We start from the raw sequence: 14294 nt of genomic DNA on the forward strand, positions 1-14294 counted from the left end.
ATGAAAGCTCCAAAGGAGGTTTATGAATAAATGTAATCGAATCATATTGATGTAAACCAAAATCTGCTTTATCATAGAAGAACGCTTAGGTTTTGATGTATTTAAAAAAAACCACCAAAAAACATGATTAAATAAGTCATGTTTCAGTGATGCAGGAATATCAGAAAATAAAGGCCTGCCATGTTACTGCTACATGTTACTGGGCATTAAAAGAAAACAACAAAACCACAAAACCACAAAGTATTAAAAACTTCTATGAACTTTGTAGCACCTAAAATAAAAGCATTTTTAAAGGAACTTCAAAAAATCAACTTACCATATTTTAAATTGATTTTTTAACTTACGCTCTTCTGGGGTTCATGGTTGTGTGGTGGTAAGTAGGGATTCTGTCTACGTGTCCCCTTCTGCATGCTGCCTTCATCCCTGCCTCTTCAAGAATGTTTTGTCTTCCTGGGTGAATTTAATCCTTATTGCTCCAAAAGTAACTCTCAAGCATATCTATTATGTGTTTACTCTGCCGTACTGAGACATCAATATGTAAGACTCTTAAAAAAAGTGCATATACTTGACTGCCCTTCTGCCTTTGTGAGTAAGCTTCACTGTAATCCGTGGTGAAGGCCTTGAGTATGTACAAATTCAGTGATTCATGGTATTACCATGGGCACAGCAATCCTGCTTTTGAAGCCTGGGTGGAGCAGGTAGGACTGACATCCATCCTCTTTTGTTGATCTAGCTATGTTATTGACCATAACACGAGGAATGGGGTCATAAATTTAGTAGAAGTTGGCACACTGTCCTGTTCGTATTTCCACCTTTTTTATCTTTTCTGCTTTGAAAGCTCCATGTAGCTATCAGTTAATGAAATAGCAGTAGAGATCTTCTGTTTGAAAAGTTTCATTCTGATTCTGTAGTAGTGTCATGCTAACTGTAAAATAAATAGGAACTATCTAAGCTTGTTGTAAAAAACCAAAACCAACAACAAAACCCCCGCAGAAACCAAAACCCAAAACAAAAAATCCTCGTTACCCAAAAAACCTGCTAGAAAATATTTTCCATTTAGAGAAATCCTTATGCACAAATGTGAAATTCAAAAGTCCTGGGTTTTACTGCAGCTGTCCAATCTTTCAGTGCCATTGGGAAGCCGGGTATTGTGTCTCCGTCTTAATTTATGCACCTACAAGATGGAATGATAATAATCTTATAGGAGTACTTGTAAACTCTATCTAATGTCAATGGATGCTTCTACATCCTTTGTTGAAAGATTTCATAGATGGTGAATGCATTATGGGAGAGGAGGCAGCTTCTCCACTGTTAACAAGCAACTAACTTACTTTGTTATACCAATTTTAGCTCCAACATTAGTTTGGCATAAAAAAAAGAAATAATCATTTGGCTTATTAGTTCTGACTTCTGTATTTTTTTATCCAGAGGGGAAGGGGGTGGCTTATGAGACTCTCCAGAGAATTTGAAGGAAATTCCGGGGTTGGTTCATTTGTTTTAGTGTAAGTTTGGGGTTGGTTTTTGTTTTGTTTTTCTTTGGCTGCTTAGTTAAGTGCTTCTGTTTAGTTTCCCACTAGCTTGATTCAAACTACATTTGAAAACTTGATACCTACTAACTGGTGTAGACTCTAGTCTGTGTGTTAGTTCATGTGGGAGCATCTTGAGGTTTTACTTCTTGAAAAGAATTCTTATACTGGCACTTTCAATGATATTCTCCTTTTGAAGGATCTGTAAAGTGAGAGATTATTTTAATTTGTCTCCTGTAGTAATTATGTTCTCATCTTGTTGCTTCTGATGTTAATGAAGTTTAAAAAATGGTGGTGGTGTTAATAGTTCTTGTGTTTTCTTGAAGTCAGAGTCCAGTTACAGTACAGGTTAATTTCTGGAAGGTTAAACATACAAAGCTAAGCTGTTTTTAAAAATATCAGAGAGTCATGACCAGCAAGGTATAGTTTTGAAAATCCAGTTAGCAGACACTCACATTCTTGGATGAAAAGGGAAGGTGTGATTAATTTTGCATAATCATATGTGCAGTGGTATTCCAATAAGATTTAAATATAGATAGTTTAAGAAACAAATTAGAGCTGGCATGCTCATAGTCATAAACAAAGTGAAGAAAAAGGAACATAGAGATTTGGTAGAGTAATGGGGAACTTCCATCCACACTATACTGTAGTACTTTGTCTCTTTTAATCCTCACTTAAAACAATACTTCCTCTTCTCTTCCTTTCCAGCTTATCAAGGCATGCAAGTAATTTCACATGTAATTTTTTTCTCCTAGCTGAAATAATGTTTTATGCTTTCAGTTCTCAAGGTAACTGCTAATTACTAATTTTGATTTTCATCTCTCCCTGATAAAATTGACAACATCAATCTATCCTGACTGATAAAATTGACAACATCAATCTATGCTGTTGGGGGAGGAGGAGGAGAGAGTAGCATGTAGTTTGGTGTAACAGTTGGATATGGGGTGGAATTTTATGTTGATCGCTCTGATTTTTTTTTTTTTTCCCCAGATGACTTCTAGGTTTGGTTCTTGAAAGCAGCATGGTCTCCAGTGCATTAATGCAGTAGAGAGTTGTTTTGTGGTTTTGCTTTGGGTTCTTCTCTCAAAATAAACAACTATCTAGGAGAAGATTCTCTATGGCTACATGCTACAAGAGTCTCTCAAGAGTCCACATGCTAGTGGAGTTTTCTCTTACTACAGGACAGCTGGTAGCCTCTACAGGTTATGCTTTCCAAGGAAGTCAGCTCTGGACATTCAGATGCTTGGTGCTGACTGGTAGAGACAGATGTTAAATATGTATGTATAAAGTTCAAGTGGAATTAACTTGCAGTCTTCAGCTGCAAAAATAAGTTTAAAAAGCATATTTAAATGGAGTAGTTTTTTATACACTGTGGATCTGTACACTGATTTCTTGAAACCTTGGTAGTGAAGCTTAAATTTCTGAAAGAACTGAGGTGCTGTGAAAGAGTTTTGTTTCAGTGTTTATGAATCTAATTCCTGTACCCAAAGCCATAGGCCAGAGTTGGTAGCTCAGATCTGTATAGAAAGAAAGGGAAAAGAAATGCCTATCATAGGTATTTAAGCCATTCAGTAGAAACTTTCTGGCAAGGGCCCATTTCTAGTTTTTAACTCTGTTTTTCTGTGCTTTGCTTGTTTGGTTGGGTGTTTTTGTTTGTTTGTTTGTTTGTTTGTTTGGGTTTTCCCCCTGTTTTCCCCCCAGTTTTCAAGGAAAGTCTAAAAATTACTTTCTTTGGAAAGCTATTGGTACCTGCTTTTCACATACCTCTCCTTTTACATCCTGTAGTTCAATTATGGGCTCAGTCATTTAATCTGTTAATAGTAGCTGTCTAAATTTTCTCCATATACTCAGGAGGATGACTTCTATTTATTTCTCTCCTCTGGTTCTGGAAGTTCAGCACAGATTGGTACCTACCTGGGGAGTGACTGAGCTATGGTACCTACCTGGGGAACGAATGAGCTGTGAGCCTTAAATCACCATGAGCTGTCCATTTCATAGTAGATCGTTCTCAAGCTATCATACACTTGTAAAGATCAGAAGACACTCCTTCTTCCCCAGATATTGGAGATGCCTCATTGAGAGTTTTTCTATGTAAAGCTGACAAAAAATGAGAATATGGTAGACTTGCAGCATATTTGAACTACATGGAAATTAATTTGAGCCAGGGACTTCAATAATGTCTTCCTAGTCCCTAGTAGCCGGTACCATTCTGTGTGTGATACAATGAATGTTTGAGTCTAACCTTGCTGATTGCCATGCTTTTAAACACTTAAATGTTCTCCTTAGTCCTGACCATGTAAAAAGATACAGAGCACTCCTATTCAGGAAAGCTGGAGAAATTTAAGTCTTGATAGCTTTGAAATTCTATTATGCAATAGTCTATATCCCAGTAATTTCTACAAAATTACTCTAGGATGCATCACTTACCAAAATCTCAAAAAAAGATTTAGAATAACTGTAGTATTGTGAAATACCTTGATATTTCTCCTTAATGCAAATTGTAATGAATTACTTGAACACATACCTGATCTACAAGATGGAGATGAGATTAATTTGTTATCAATATGATTTTGGTTCCCATGCTATTGCGTTATTTTAATATCTGTGCTTTTAACATCATATCACATCCTTGTTGAAATGTTGGGATTCCTCAGAATGTATTCAGAAGGATTAAAGAAGATAAGATAAAGGAATGTCATATGATAAAGCCTAAAACCCAATATAATCTAGCTCAGAGATTCATTTAAGTAGAAGTGACAAAAATGGGTATTACCAACTTTTTTCAATTTTGAAAACTGTTGAAATCACGTAAAGCCTATCTCATCTGTATAAATAAAATTTAATGCTGTCTTTGAGGCCAACCAATTAAAGCAAAGATTATGAATATATTAACATTAATGAGAAATCTATTGACTTTAATAGTAAGGGAATGTGGTTTTGTCCTGGGTTTAGCAGTAGCAGTCAATTTTTCTCCTTCTTGGTAGCTGGTGCAGTGCTGTGTTTTGACTTTCAGCCTAGGAACAGTGCTGATAATACCGATGTTTTTGGTTGTTGCTAAGTAATGTTTACCCTGACCAAGGACTTTGTAAGTCTCGTGCTCTGCCAGGGAGGAGGGGAAGCCGGGAGGAAGCAGAGACAGATCTGTCCGGATTAATAGTCACTCGTCACAATGCTGATTATTGGCTCTCAAAGTTGTTCCTCTTGATCTCACAGTTTCAGTATATCGTACCTTACTTTGAGCTGGTATTTGCTGTAATAGTGTTTTTCAAGCGTGGGGCTTGGGCTAAGGTTCTTTTCTTGTTGTACTTTATGGTAATGACTTGTAATACAATAGAATCATTGATCATGAAACTGATTTGGCTTATGTTCCCATTGTGGTCACCAGCTTTATACTCTGAGAGGTAATTACACATCTTAATCTGCTAGTAATTAAATAAATAGCTTCTCTAGATTGTGCATGGAGCAGTCAGCTCTTCCAGAGGAGAAAGGATGTTGCCAAAATAGAAGTAACTATATTCTGCATTAGGACATATCTTTACTTTTATTGTATATAAACATCCAAGCAAGGGCTGGGTGTAAAATTTTGGAGAATTATTCATGCTGTGTGTCAAAAACTTGAGTCCAGTATCCCTCCTACTAGAACTGTTCAATTTTTAAGAGCTCGTCTGTGTTTACCTGTTGTGGTGGATCCCCTTGATGAATCCCACCCCACTGCTGTTAAAACACTAACAAAGCTCCCCAGGCTCTCCATCGTTGAGGTGAAACTAGTGGGGTGGGCAAAAATCTTGTTCAGATTCCATATGGATGATCAGATGGCTAATGGGATGTCAAATACAGAACCTTTTGTCTGCAAGTGAGCAAGATGCTTGCCATCTGTCTTTTGGAAGCAGATGAAAGTAGCCAAGTGCTTTGAGAGGGAACATGTATAAAGCCTTTCTGTTGGCTCTGAGCATCTGACATCTGTAAGTTCTTGTACAGCAGAGTAAAAATTAGGCTGACACAACTGAAATCGTTTGTGTTTCACTAGACACTTCTGGATTTGAGGAAGAAGGAAGCTTTTCTGGTATCCTGGATGTGATTATTCCGTCACAGTGAACAAAATATCAATTTTTCTTGCAAAATATAACATGTTTGGAAAGAAGGGAGTATTCCTGGTTTTAAGATTACTTGTTTGTACAGTATAAAATTCAGTTTGTTCCATGAGTAATGTAATCCACTAATACCTACCAGCACAAGCATAATACAAAATAATTGCTTAAAAATAAATACGCTGAACATTTTTTTTTATATATTTTTTAATGCTTTAAAAGCCAGATCTAGAGAACTGGTTTTATGAAACAAATGAATTTTGTATTTCTCTGTTCTGTTTTTTTTTTTTTTTGTCTTAAGATTACGCCATTAGCAACTTGTCTGAGGATTTATTGGTGCTTGCAGCAGTTTCAAGCATATTTTCTTCAGAGCTGAACTTTTAATAGCTGAACTTTTAAATAGTGGCTGACAGTCCAGAAGAGTTGTTGTTTGAGCTCTGCCCCATTCAGAATACCATCATCTCAACAGCAAGGTATACTTTAGTAGTGGGGAGTATGAGAATGTTAAATAAAAGACCAGTTCATGACCAGTTAATTTCCCCCCTCTTCTGTACATGTGAAAAAATACAAGAGTTAATCTCAGATATATTTCCAGCCAGAAACTAGGCCTGCCACTTGATTCTGGCTAATGAATGTTTCTGAAAATGCAGAAATTAATAAAACTTTAAAGCTTTTCAGTGACTGAATGTTTTCTTTTGTACTCCATTTGTGCTTCTGTGCAGTTACAAAGCCCACGCACAGACTTAAGAACTTGCAGCTGACACTTGTTCATTTTTATTGAGGCTGTTTTGAGGATCTTGAAGATATATTTTTTTCTATAGAATTTCATAGCACTAAGTTCTCTTTAAATGCTGTTTGTGGTTTATACTCCTATAGGCTATTATTACTTGCAAACTCAAAAGAGACTAGTATTTTCATCACCAGGAATGGAACTGCTTGCTTCCTGAACATTAAGAAAGGATGCATGTGAGTGTAAGTTTGGGTCTGCCCTGAATTTTGTTCATTGATGTGTCAACATATTCTTTTGATTTTAGTGTTTCATAGGAGAAAGGGTTGCAGGAAGTTAGTGTTTCAGTTACTTGCCATTTAAAAGGGAGTGCATCATGATATGGCAGTGTTTATCTGGTTTTTGTTTATCACTTCATATAGTCTTAATATCATAATTTTCCTACATTATGTCACATGTCAGATCTGGACAATAGTGTCCTGGTGTTTTGGTCTAACTCAGAAAAAGAAATTTCAAGTTTCTCATCCTGCCTTCAGCAGTAACTGTATGAGTGTAAGTTTCATTTCAAGTCAATGAATCACACATTCCTGTGTGCTGCAGCCCTTTTGAAAACAGGGTTTGAGATATTTTGTTTTTTGTTCTTTAAGAAGTGTTATCCCGTATGCTTGAAATGTTGGGGTCTGAGAGGGAAAAGAGTCTGAATCTTCAGGTCTTCTGAAGTTAAATTTGAATTTGTATGGAAACTCTGTGATGTGTGTGTGTGGGAAGGGGCGGTGTGGAATTTAGATTTTTATTAAAGGGAGTGTAAGGGTGCAAGTTGGGGGTTTCAGGGAGGTTTTGTTGGAAAAATTATTTGTTAAATGAAAAAGAAGTACACCAAAAATGGTTGTTATAGTCCATGCCATTTGAAGGGACTGTCTGCAAGGGGGAATCCTGAGGAATACCCTTTTTTTAAAAGGAAATAAAGAGATAAATGAGAGCAGTTACTCTGTTGGTTTGTTTTACCTCCTTCAGAAGTACCCCTTCTCTTGCCTTGTCTGAGACAGCTCTAAATTTAGAAAACATATCAAACCACAACATTGTGAAGGAGCACACACAGGCATGTAAAGATGTCTGTGGAAGCCTCAGTGGTGTTTCAGTGCCTGGGGAGCACTGCACCTGCTTGTGCTGAAAGCTGGAAGACTGCCACTCTTCATCCTTTGTTCAGCTTCCTTTGCTGCATGAAGCATAGAAGACAGCAACTAACCTTATTGTTGACATTAAATAATTACAGAGGAGGTGATTTCACCTTCAAAACTTAGCACCCTTGCGCTCACCAGCCCAAATGCCTGCAACCACCACTGTCGCCAAACCCACTAATTTCATTGCACCCCCTGCCATTTTGCAGTTTCCTTCTCACTCTGAGAAGCACCTCACTGTGAAAAGGAAGGGGTTAATGACAGTGAAGACAAAGGAGAAAGGAGGGTGTTTGCTTTCCCCACTGCTACTGTTTAAAGTTTGATATGGCAGCTTAAATAACCTTCCATGCCACATGCCTATTTCACTGTTCAGACTGAGAATGTTGTGTTTCCCCCACCTGGGATATTTGGCTGTTATTTGTGTTTTTTTTTTTTTTTATTATCATTACTTTTCTAAGCCTTTTCTCTCTATCTTTATTTTATTTTTACTTTTTTTTATTTCCCTTTCAGTCTCTTTTCCCTCTGCCCCCAACAAAATAACCTGATACAACCCCAAATTCCCCTAGTTTATACCTGTAAGAACTCTTCATGTTTTGTCAATTAACCGTTTTGTGAAAATTACATGCAGGTTTGTATTTCCTAGTAGGGTTTGGTTTCTGGACAAAGCTAAAGAAAACTCCTAGGAGTAAGGTGAAGAAACATTCCTTATATAGGTGTGTCTTCCTGAGTGATGAGTGATGAAGTGGTTTGGTCCACATTCCTATTCCCTAGTGTCTCTGATTGTTGGGATTGCTTTACCCTTTCAGAACAAATGGTGTCATAGGAAGACCTCCCCCTTTCTGCACAGGGCTGTAGCATAATTGGATTTTCAGACTTGCCTTCTTTTTGACTTCATTACAGGCTTCTAACAGACTGTTTTGTAACTCAGTTTCCTCCAGCCGCTTTTGTGTGTTGAGCATTGGCGGAAAAAAAATCATATTCTAGCAGAAAACCTGTCTAGCATCCATGGTCAGAGAACAGCTTGCTTGCTCCTTAGAGCTTTGTTTCTCTGTTTGAATATTGTGAACAATGATATCACAGGTATCAAAGCATAACTTTGCTCTTCTCCTGATAAGAAACTTATTAGTGCTGCTTACAAGTCTGGCATGACCCTCTTCTCCTGAGCCCAGCTGAGGAATTTGAAATTAGCCTTGTGGAATTTGAGTTGGTTTATTTATCTTTTTTAATAGCAAAATTTTATGGTTATTTAACCCATCCAGATCCAGATGGGATCAGAATCCATGCAGGATTTCAGAAGAGAAATCCTTTTTCTGAATCTGGGAGATTGATGAAGTTGTTCATATCAGAATTGAAGGGAATTTTAAAAGCAGTTGCATGTAGCTAAGTGTTTCATTCCTTGTGATAAGTGGAAGTAAATTGATTAAGTATTTTAATACTAGTTGTTACCTAATCCACTTCCGTATTTTGTTCTATTGATGTTTCATTGGAACTGAAATTATGAGCACACATTTGGCAAATGCTGTCAATTTTTAGGCATGCACTCAATAAATTTTGGCCTTTATTAGGCCAAAGGTAGATTAACGGTAGTATGTCCTTGTCTATGCAAACCCCACATGTTTAGTTATGCTGTTTTTTAAACAAAATACTTCAGTGGTGATCTTTAGAAGTGTGGCTTAGTCAACAGCTTCATGATGTGCATGCAGTCTTAAGGAGATTCTCTACTCGGTAAGCCATCTCAAATATGCTACTTAGTAGTCTCTTGGATGAGGACAGGAATACACACACACACAGAGAAAAAGGGGTTCTGAAAAAGGACGTATTATAATTCCATTGTGGAGAACTGTAGTGGTTGCTCAAGTGCTGTGTAAGACAACTGCCAGAGATATCTAAGAGCTCTTTTTCCTCAAAACTGCTTTCGTCACTGACTGTAATAGTTCATGAAGAAGGTGAACATCGTAAACAAAGTTCTTCCATTGCTTATGTATCTGTATGGTATATAATAGGCTGCGTGTGTTGCTTCTGAAGGTAAATGTCTAAGCTAAACACACTTACTTACCAGTTGCTTGCAAAGTCAAAATTCTGATGTTCTTTGCTGTTTGTTACTTCATTTAAACTGAATTAATTATTATAATTTCAACTGTTGAAAGTCCTACTCTGTGCCTTCCCTTTGAGAACTACTCATGCGTTGGCAGCTTTTGATGAAACGCCCTCACGGGTGAGTATTAACTGGAATTACTCCAGTAGTGCTATTGCCCATTCCAGGGAGGCTGTTGAAATAATTCCTAGGATTTTGTAACCCTTAGCAGTGTGTTTGGGTTTCACTGACATCTGTCCACATCTTTCTGTCTAACACTGTTGATACATTTTAGGCAAACAGCAGGAATGGTTACAGGTGTATGCAGGGCTTCTTCAGTTTTCCTGTTAAAATCCGCTGTGTAGTGTACCTAATGTGTTGTTTCTTGACTTCGTATCAAAATAACAAGATGGAAAATCTATCCTACTACCTTTGCTTATGTCATTGCATCCTCCCTTCTGAACTACTTAGCAAAGTCTGTAAAAACCAAATGATCTGGTAAATGTACTTTAAAGAGCAAAAAGTTAGTTGGTTGCACATCTAGGGTACTACAGTTCAGGTAAACGGATTATTCCTTCATTCTTACAGGATTATATTGAGAAGTAGTCCTACCACATCAGTGATTATTTGAAAATAAAATGAAGGTTTTTTTTTAGCTGCAGTTGCACTTGTGTTCTAATCTGTAAAATATCAAGTGTTCACATGGAAATTGGTATATATTTGGTTTAATTGGTATTGAACACTATTTAAAGAGGGGGCAAGCACCACAAAAAGTGTTCATGAGCTGTATAAAGTATCTTAAACAAGTTAGTCATCTTGATACTGACATTTGAAATACTGGCTTAAGTTTGCATTTATTCAAAGCAAAGATAGTGTAAGTGATTTCAAAGATAATCTGATACCAAGTGCTTTTATTTTCTGCCCTTTTTTTTTTTCTTTGAGTGGACTGCTTTGAGAGCAGAGAAGGGGTGCTCCTGCAGCTTTTGCCTTGAATGTCTGAAAAGAATGGAAAGGGGTGGTGGGGGTATTCTTACATGTGACTGACAAAAGAAAATATACTAACAAATGAGAATGGGTTTGAACGACATTGGATGTGTTGTATCTAATTTGTTTTGCTGAGGAATGTTGGTAAGGAATAAAATCTTGTGGATCAGAAGTTAAGATAAAATTTTGAGTTTATTGGTGGTGTTAAGTGAAGAAAATGCAGCAGTTACTGTGTGATCTGTTGTAGTCAGAGCAAGGAGGCAGTTGCATCGAGAGCCATTTTTTTTTTAGTATTGAATCCCTGAGTGAAGTCTTTATATCGTGATTTTTTTTTTTTTCAATGTCAAGCCCACATGAAGATGACAGCATAGCTTGAAATAATCTGACAGCCTAAATGACACAAAATAAGGTAGTGCAAATGTGAACTGAATGTTTTTATGAAGTCTTGTAGTCAGCATTCATTTCAAAGCTTTCTTCTCAGCCTATTTGTGGGTAGTATTTCTCTTCACATATAATACCGTATGCTCTGTATCTCTGAAATCTCGGTGAGAAGAGCTTCACATATTTCTTTCTGTATGAAGTACCACTGGGCATTTGAACATAAATCTTCTCAGTTCTGCAGTTTCTTTGTCAGCAAAGCACATCTCGCTTTTATTTCCCTGAATTATTTCAGAACTCTGAAGCTTATTTGCATTGTCTCTAATATGAAGATAGTGAGCTTACTTCAAATACAGTAATGTCTGTCTTCTCTGTTTTCTTCTGTGTATTATTCTGCAGGTTAAAGTGTGTGTGTGAAAAATCAACAAAGCCAAGAACGTCTTTGACTGGATAGATTTTTCAACATGAATCGTGCTTTTAGCAGGAAGAAAGGTAAGAAATTTAGCGTATATTCCATGTGAGATGTAAATATCCTGTATAAATTCTTTAGAATATAAAGAATCATATAAGGAAGTACTTATGAATAATCATACCTAATTAACTAGGTAAAAACAGGCAATCTTCTCTGAGATGTACAGAGCAAAGCATTCTTGATTGATACTTGCAGAGCTTCATGGATTGTAAGGCTTAGGTTGAATTTCATAATATTTTCTTGATTGAGGCATCTGCTTGTGTATGTGTGTATATATATATTGGAATACACACACTTTTTTCTTTTTTAACCCTGCACACTCCAGAGCATGTGCTGTAAGTTTTTAGAAGTTTGAAAAGTTAGTGACTTCTGTATTTATTATATATTTATTAATGGGCTCTTATTCTTGGCAAGCTATTTTAGAAAACTGTATTTAATGTACTTGAAGTATCTCATGCAGCAGAATAATTCTTAGCTTTAAGAAGCTGTTCTGAATTTGTAGCAATCTTCAAATTGTATGCTTTCCAAAAGAATATCAAACCACTAAATATTTAATTATGTATGTTGCTCTTCTGGCTTGCTTTATTCTCTTTTCATGGTCTGTTTATGATTAAATATAAGCTGGGTTTTTTTAGACAGAGCATTTAGCCCAATCAGAAAAAGGTGTTACCAAAAAAGCTGTCAGGTGTGATTATTGCGGATCTTAAAAATGATCCAGAACGTGAGCAACCATGAGTTAAATACTGTCATCTATTAATTTTACTTATGGTATTTACTCATGAAATTTACTTAATGTTATTTTCGTTCTTGTATCCTAGGAAAAATGCAAATTTCTGTTAAGCACTTGTCAAGGATAAGTGAAAATTACGTATTTTTCATGCCAACTGAAGTTGGGAAAAACTTGGCAGTATCAGTGTTCATCCCTAATAATTATATTTAAGAACAGGTTCAAACACATTCATTTGATGAACTTATTTTATTGTATTTCCTGGTTTTACTCCCAGAACTCAGGGATACCGCAGTTTTTGTGCCTGTGGTTGGTGGGTGGTTTATGGGTTTCTGCTGTGCACAAGAGCATGAGGATATTTTGAGGAGTTAACTGAGTACTGTGACTTCGCTAGCAGCTCTCTCTAAATCCAAATTAGTCTCCTGGTGACTGTGCTGGTGGGGTTTGTGGTAATTACAAGTTTGCATTGGTCTGTTGCCTTAGAACTACATAAACAGCAGTCTTAAAAATACAGGATTGTAAGGGGAATTTAAACAAATACAAGTACTTTCATAAAAGCCAAAGGTTATGTGAATTATGCAGATTTCTGGAGTAAGTGTCCCCTAATTTCCGTGGTCACAGTCAGTCTATACTAGACTTTTAATATGATGCATACAGAGAAAACAGTAGTGCCATATCTTCTTGAACTGGGTTAGCTGGTGACTGGAATGATTTGGACTGTGTTGTACTTGAAGAGCTCTGTACTTGAAGAACTCTGTTCTTGCACCATCGCCTGATGCAAGCAACAAAACTTTCCTTCTAAGCATTCAGGAAATTATTTCATCATTTGCAGACATTGGTAGACAAAGCAAGAAGAGAAGCACTAAACTCAAGCTTTCTTGGTTTTTTAACTGTTGATTTAACTGCTGGAGGCTGGATAGCAACCTGTGCTTTCATGACCAAGTTGCAAAGGAAATGTGAGTTGCTAGGAGAGAAAGGAAGTGAGATCTTTTTTAAATTAACCCTGATTCTTTAAAAGAAAAAAAGTTCCTCATAGATATGATGTGACATGATTGTTTATGTGCATTGAGAGCCTGTGTTATGGGAACAGCAGATTTGTCCTAAATCAGAGTAGAGCACAGACCCCATTTTGGATATTACCAATAATTCATTTTGCAGCAGAAATTTGTGCTACAGCTGTCATATCTAGAGCAAGTACTCAATGTAAATTCATTTTGGGGGGCCATGATTTGGGCATGAAACACCCACTTCAACTGAGAAGGTATACTGAGTGCTCTCACCTTAAAAACAGCTAGTAGTCATTGGCTGTCTGACTGCCTGAGATTAAGCACAAACCAGGACTTCTAACCTGGATAGTTAATGTTTATATTATAGATGTCATTATTTTTATTTGTTTGATACACTTCAATCTCAAATTGAATAAATTCAGGCTGTTCATCTTTCATCCTAATAATGACTATGAAAAATACAGGAAAATGAAGTTTAAGCAAAATCGGTTTGTTTCAGGAAGCACTTACATAAGTAATAATAAATGGAATCTTTTACCAGTTAAGAGTTGTGATATCTATTCTCATCAGTTAGCCATAAGCTAATAAAACAAGGAAACAAACTTTATGAACTAATAAATCTATTTAGCATTTGCTAAAGTTGCATGTTTAGATATGAAAAAGCTTAGTACTTGTTTGAAGTAAAATAGCCTTTGTCTTGACTTCAGGTTGGTTGGACTACCAGTTACATGTGTTAAGAAGAAAAATCTCTGTTGCAGAAATATTATATGACTATGCAAACCAATTTGTTTCATTTATCAATGAATGCAGTATGCTCTATTGATACAGCTTTTACAGATTATTTTTTTTTTAAGGATCTCCCACAAAGCCAAATTAAAGAACAACAGTGTTGTTATGTATGTTCTTGCTGATTAGTTATTATGACAAAACTTGTGAAAACATTAATGTATCTATAACAGTATAAGGAACTTGCTTTTTTATGTAAACCATTTTGGGTCATGTTTTCTTAAAGGGTCTTCTTAATTCTATCTTTAAAGTCAGGTGTGGTAGCATGTTCTTTGAAATGTTGTGCAAAAATCTCACAGTCTGTTCATCTTGAAATATGTATGTATCTTGATAAATTCAGTCTCTCT

General features: G+C 36.4%; 1 protein-coding gene across 10 annotated transcripts in view; it reads left to right on the plus strand.

Moving 5' to 3' along the window:
- Window positions 1–14294, plus strand: part of GULP1 (GULP PTB domain containing engulfment adaptor 1) — a 160427-nt gene that overhangs the window by 66676 nt on the left and 79457 nt on the right. For all 10 annotated transcript variants that reach the window (XM_062627481.1, XM_062627477.1, XM_062627475.1 and 7 more), the window contains one exon: window positions 11355–11447. In XM_062627481.1, the coding sequence (XP_062483465.1) occupies window positions 11420–11447 (28 nt within the window). In that variant the 5' untranslated portion in view covers window positions 11355–11419. The remainder of the gene's footprint in view (window positions 1–11354; window positions 11448–14294) is intronic.

Source organism: Pezoporus occidentalis, unplaced genomic scaffold, assembly GCF_034315485.1.
Source record: "Pezoporus occidentalis ecotype Australia unplaced genomic scaffold, CSIRO_AGI_Poc_V1 ctg300, whole genome shotgun sequence".
NCBI classification, from domain to species: Eukaryota; Metazoa; Chordata; class Aves; order Psittaciformes; family Psittacidae; genus Pezoporus; species Pezoporus occidentalis.